Source organism: Vipera berus (assembly GCF_964194415.1).
Source record: "Vipera berus genome assembly, chromosome: 2".
In the NCBI taxonomy this organism is placed as follows: Eukaryota; Metazoa; Chordata; class Lepidosauria; order Squamata; family Viperidae; genus Vipera; species Vipera berus.
Window position 1 is genome coordinate 183,260,708 of NC_138203.1, and position 6,000 is coordinate 183,266,707.

At 43.6% G+C, this 6,000-nt stretch overlaps 1 protein-coding gene across 1 annotated transcript in view; it reads right to left on the reverse strand.

The window, feature by feature from the left end:
- Nucleotides 1-2,056, reverse strand: part of LOC308662879 (phospholipid-transporting ATPase VB-like) — a gene marked incomplete at both ends in the record, with an annotated part of 51,217 nt that extends 49,161 nt beyond the window's left edge. The window contains one exon of the mRNA XM_081319022.1: nucleotides 1,902-2,056. Within this exon, the coding sequence (XP_081175148.1) occupies nucleotides 1,902-2,056 (155 nt within the window). The remainder of the gene's footprint in view (nucleotides 1-1,901) is intronic.
- Nucleotides 2,057-6,000: the final 3,944 nt, after the last annotated feature.

Consider the following 6,000-nt stretch of genomic DNA (forward strand, 5'->3'; position numbering starts at 1 on the left):
TCAAAGCTCTCAAACAAATGCTATCCAGTAACGCCACCATCTCCCACTATAAAGAGGACAAACCTCTCTGCATAGCCTGCGACGCATCCCCATATGGGATCGGAGCAGTTTTAAGCCACTTAGACAGCGACGGCTCTCAAGCCCCGGTGGCCTATTATTCCAGGACTCTGTCCAAAACGGAAAGAAATTACGCCCAGATAGATAAGGAAGCCCTGGCAATAGTGGCGGGAATAAAAAAAATTCACGACTACCTTTATGGCCGCCCCTTTGTGATTTACACAGATCACAAGCCACTGCTAGGATTGTTCACCTGGGACCGCCAAACCCCCCAAATTTTGTCCCCCAGGATGCTGCGCTGGACAACATTCCTCGCAGCGTATTCCTACCAACTAGTATACAAGCCGGGACACCAAATGTGTCACGCTGATGGTCTCAGCAGACTGCCTTTACCCCACACGGAACCAGACCCGGCCCCAGCAAGCAACATCTTAGCAATTCAGGAACTCCTGGAATGCCCACTGACAGCGAACGATATCGCTGCAGCAACATCCCAGGACAAAACGCTTAGCAGAGTGTTAGCATGGGTAGCATGGGTACATGGGTACAAATGGTTACTGGCTGGCAATCCTCCTGTCCAGGCACAGAATTCCAGCCATATTTTTCCAGACAAAATGAATTAACCTCTCACCTGGGATGCTTACTCTGGGGGTGCAGGGTAATCGTGCCACCCAAACACAGACCCAAGGTACTGCACACGTTACATGAGGGCCACCCCGGCATCGTAAAAACAAAAGCCTTGGCCCGCAGCTACGTTTGGTGGCCAGGAATAGACCAAGACATAGAAAAACACATCGCTGGCTGCTATCTGTGCCAGGAATCCCGCCCGCTCCAACCCAGAGCTCCGATCCACAAATGGGAACTCACAAAAAACCCCTGGTCCCGCATCCACATTGATTATGCCGGACCTTTTCAAGGGCAGGTCTTCCTTATAGTAGTGGACAGTTATTCTAAGTGGCTGGAGGTTCTCCCGGTTCACAGCACAACATCCACCGCAACCATCCAAGCCCTCAGGGGAATCTTCGCAACACACGGTCTCCCCGACGTTATAATATCAGACAATGGCCCACAATTTACTTCTCATGACTTTCAGATCTTCACGAGGAGCAATTGTATTAGGCACTCAACGTCGGCTCCCTTCCACCCATCGTCCAATGGCCTTGCGGAAGTTATGGTGAGGACCACCAAAGACGCCCTCAAAAGAATCATCACGGGGAACTGGCACCGTCGCCTGGCGCAATTTCTTTTAGCCCACCACGCTACGCCCTGCTCCTCCACCGGCAAAAGTCCGGCCGAACTCCGATGGGGTCGCCGCCTGGTGACAAGGCTCGACAGACTCCACCCGGACAGACCCGCAGCCGAAATGACCCCCAACGCCCAGCCAAAAACATTCTCCAGGGGTCAAAATGTCTGGTCTCGGGATTATGGGGGAAGGGATAAGTGGGTTCAAGGGGTTATCCTGGACCAAACAGGACCGTTGTCATACACGGTGGACACAGGGACAGGACTTACACAACGCAGACACGCAGATCAGCTCCGACCCAGGTCACCCCCCAACCCCACGCTGCAACCGACTCTGGAGGAGGCCGCGCCACCCGACACCCCCGGACCCATCGAACTTCCCCTTCCCCAGGACCCACAACCGACTGCCGAAATCCCTCCAGAGACGACTCCACCGGCAGCACAATACGAAGGAAGCACCCCCTGCCTCCGTCGGTCCAGCCGAGCCAGAAGACCCCCCGCATACCTCGCGGACTTTGAATGGGAGGGAAACCCGCCGACTGACAGAAACCCTGTTAACAATACTTGTTGTAAAAGTTCAGCTGTTGTTACCAATAACATACCAGTTCAGGGGGGAGAAAGGGGGTGAATCATATCGGGAAATCCGGGAATTCCAAACAGCATACAAAACACCGGCCCGGCAGACTTTTGACAGTTGACAGCTGTCAAATGGCCGCCAGAAGCAACAGCGCATGCGCACCGCCCAGCCGGCCGCCATTACCGATGACAGCTGTCAAACGAGCTGCCGGGACCAAACACGCACGCGCCGGATTTGACAGTTCCCGGAACTGTCAAATCCGCAGTCCACAATCTGGTCCTCCGAACTGAGCCAAGCGCTCAGCTGAGAGGAATTCCCCGACAGCCGCCGAGCTGTCAGAATGCCGCTTGCCGATTGGCCGCTGTCCGAGCGGCGGGAAAGTTACTGTTACCTGATTGGTTATAATGTTTGACAGTTCACTATATAAGCCGGGATTGTTTTGACAGTCAGCTGCCCGGAGCTGAACTGAATAAACCTTTGAACTTGCCAACGGTCTCGCTCTTGTCTTTGTAAAGACATTTCAATTAGAATACCAGAAGGGCACACTGAACCTCAGATCAAAGTTCATGCCACAGGAACAACTCCAAACACAAAAGCCCAAGAAAGTATAAAAACCCACCACACCAAGCAACATGTGGTCAGCTGCTCCAGAGTCTGTTGTGGTTCTGCTCTTCAATAAACTAGAACCTTCTTTCTAAAGCAGTCTCCATTTTGTTTATTCCGGCTTGGACTAGACCCTGAAAATGTTTTTTCAACACTGGGAATGTGTAGAGAAGCTGTAGGGTTGTTTTTGTTACATGTATGGGAAATTCCTGCAAGAGCAGATAGCCTTTTAGTTATCGAGATGCAGAAGAAAGGATCAGAACAATTCCTTAATTGAACTTGCTGATTTTGATTTTTTCTATCCCAAGCAACAGACATTGCCTAATTTTAGAAGACAGTGCCAATTCTTCACTGTCTTTCTCCAAGATAAATGTATCCAATTCCTTTGTGTCTCTTGGTCTCCCACTCTCTTATTATCTTTGTCAATCTCATACTGCATTTTTTGATACAGAATCCTTAAATTACTGAAAGAATAATTCAGGTGACCATTGAACAAAGCAAGGATTTTATTGCTACTTGGATAGAATACTTTTCCTGCCAGAACCTAGATGTTTCAGTCCTTAACAGCAGCCTATAACTAATGTAAATTAGAGCAATGCATAAAGTCTCATTAATCAGACAATGCCAGGTAAAAGAAAATTACAGAATATTGGGAATTAAATTCGATATACTCCAGCCTTCAGAATAATAGAATAACAGAGTTGGAAGGGACCTTAGAGGTCTTCTAGTCCAACCCCCTGCTCTATACTCTATACCATTTCAGACAAATGGTTACCCAATCTCTTCTTTAAAATCCCTGTGTTGAAGTACCCACAACTTCATTTATTAGTGAGTATATTAAGGCAGGCGTGTCAAACTGCCGGCCCATGGGCTGGATGCGTCATGCTGAAACCATTCCTACCTCATTGCTGGCAATGGGGAAAAAGTCACGATATGTCATGCGACGTCATATGATGTTGCATGTTTGACATGCCTGCATTAAGGTGTGGGCCTTTGTGAGTTATTCATCCCTTTTCTCATAAATTCCCCAATAGATGGAAGAGACTTAAGAGAAAAGGCTGAAATGACCATTGGTTTCTCATCTTTTAGATTTTGAAAAACTCTTTCCCCCCCTCTAGATTCAGAATCTCTTTATGCAAGAATTGTATTTGTCCATTTTTGCAACTTTTATTTATTTATAAAACACATTGCTGTCTTGACATAACCAGAAAGACTCTTGGCAGCTTACAGAGAATTTGTCATCCCATTTCTAACTCACGGTTTGCTTATGGTCTGTGAAGAGAGTGGCTTTTTACATATACAGTCATAAAGCCAGTAATACACTAATCCTATAATTGTGCATCTGCTTTTCCTACCTAAATGCAGAATCCCAGATATTTAGGATGAAATTTATTTTGTTAATTGAAGTCTACAAACAAATACAAAAAAGAGATGGCTATTTTTATGCTATGCTTATGCATTTGCAGCTTCTTAGTAATTTGGCACAAAACAATTGTGTTTTAAAAAAATGCAATAACAGATTAAAGTAGAATGAGAACAATAGATTTCTCCTGTTGCTTGTCCTAAGTATTTAGTATTCAGAGACATGCTGATTTAAAATATTAAGATTCATTTTAATAGTCAGAAAAGTCAATTGATATTTTTGATGGTATCAAGATCAGAAATATCTAGAAATCGCTTCTCAGAATAAATTCCTGGATAAAACTGACTCTTGGTTTGATCCATCAAGGCAATTCTGCTTTTGCACTACTTTAAAATTCTTGTTTGCTTCTATTTCTTTCTCCATGCCTTGGTGAATAATCAAAATGTGATAATGCTGAAAGCTGAAAAAAATTGTTATTATAAAATGTGTTCCTCAAAGGAAGATGGGTGAACATTTAGATGACTTTTTTTTCACTTGGGAAGGTGTAATAAGTAAGTCTGTTAGCAGCATTGGGAACAGCTGCTTAAATCATAGTCTTCAATCTAGAGCATTTAATGATATATTAAGTATTAAGTAGATGGTGATCAAGGGAACACAAATTAAGTATATCTAAGAGTTACCATATTTCTAAAAAGATATATTCTGGAGAGGTATTTAAACTAAGAAGCTAAATATTTTACACTGGGTAAAAATGCTGTGCAAAATTTGTTTATTTACTGAATTTAACCTTCTTTCTTTCAGTTGAATACAGGGAAGGTGTTAACTGCATATGGAAGTCAATGTGGGTGAGGACCTTGTAGCCAAAATTCAGCAAGTTGGTGGGAATACAGGGACTAACATGCTCTATCATGGTAAATGCTTGCTCATCAAAGTGCATCCTGTCTATTTTAGGTCAATGACTGACAAATGCTACCCAACATTCAGAAGAAAAGAATCTGTTCACAAACAAACTTGCAGAAAGAATCAATGACTGATGCACAGCACAAATTTTGAATAACTCAGGTGGGCAAAGGATTTGGTATTGAGATTTTTATTTTATATTTGCATTTTTTTTTAAAAAAGTGAGAGCCGTGGTGGCACAGTGGTTAGGATGTAGTAGTATTGCTGGCTGACTCTGCCGACTGCCAGAAATTTGATTTTGACAAGCTCAAGGTTGATTCAGCCTTCCATCCTTCTGAGATTAGTAAAATGAGGATCCAGATTGTTGGGGGCAATATGCAGACTTTGTAAATTGCTCAGAGAGGGCTGTAAAAGCACTATGTAGCGCTATATAAGTCTAAGTGCCATTGCTAGTGGTAGCGCCATTATTTATTTGTATCCCACCTTTATTATTTTTACAAATAACTCAAGGTGGTGAACCTATCCAACATACCTTCTTTTTCCTATTTTTCCCACAACAACAACCCTGTGAGGTGGGCTGGATTGAGAGAGAGAGAGAGTGGCTGGCCCATAGTCACCCAGCTGGCTTTCCTGGCTAAAGCAGCACTTGAACTCAGAGTCTCCTTCTTTCTAGCCTGGTGCCTTAAACACTACTAGATCATTTGTCACTATTTTCATGCATACAGTATTTGAACTGAGGAGTGCTATGAATTTATTGATACCAGTCTCTTGCTTTCTTGCAAGACGTGATGGCTGTTGTAGTTTCCCAGCTTTATCATGATATTTCTTATCCTAGCTGAGAGGACTACAAGACTTTATAAGTTATTATTTATTTTTTTCGTTTGTGTGATCCCTTTTCTTTTCCACCTGAGGGAATATAAACAAAACCTGCATGGTGGGTCTATTTCAAGTGTGGAAATGCTCTAAGTGGCTTTAAAAAGAGAGTCAAAGTATAAAAGGTTTCAGAAATCACTCAATCTTTATTTGAAGTGTTTTTGTGATATTAAAATATGAATCAGCAAGCACAGGCAGATACAAAGAAAAAAAACATAGCAGGGTACTGGTAGTCCTTGACTTATAAACATTTGTTTAATAACTGTTTGAAGTTATGATGGTGCTGAAAAATGTGACTTATGACTGGTCCTTGCACTTATGACCACCACAGTGTCCCTGCAGTCATGTGATCAAAATTCAGGCACTGGGCAACCAATGGTTGCAG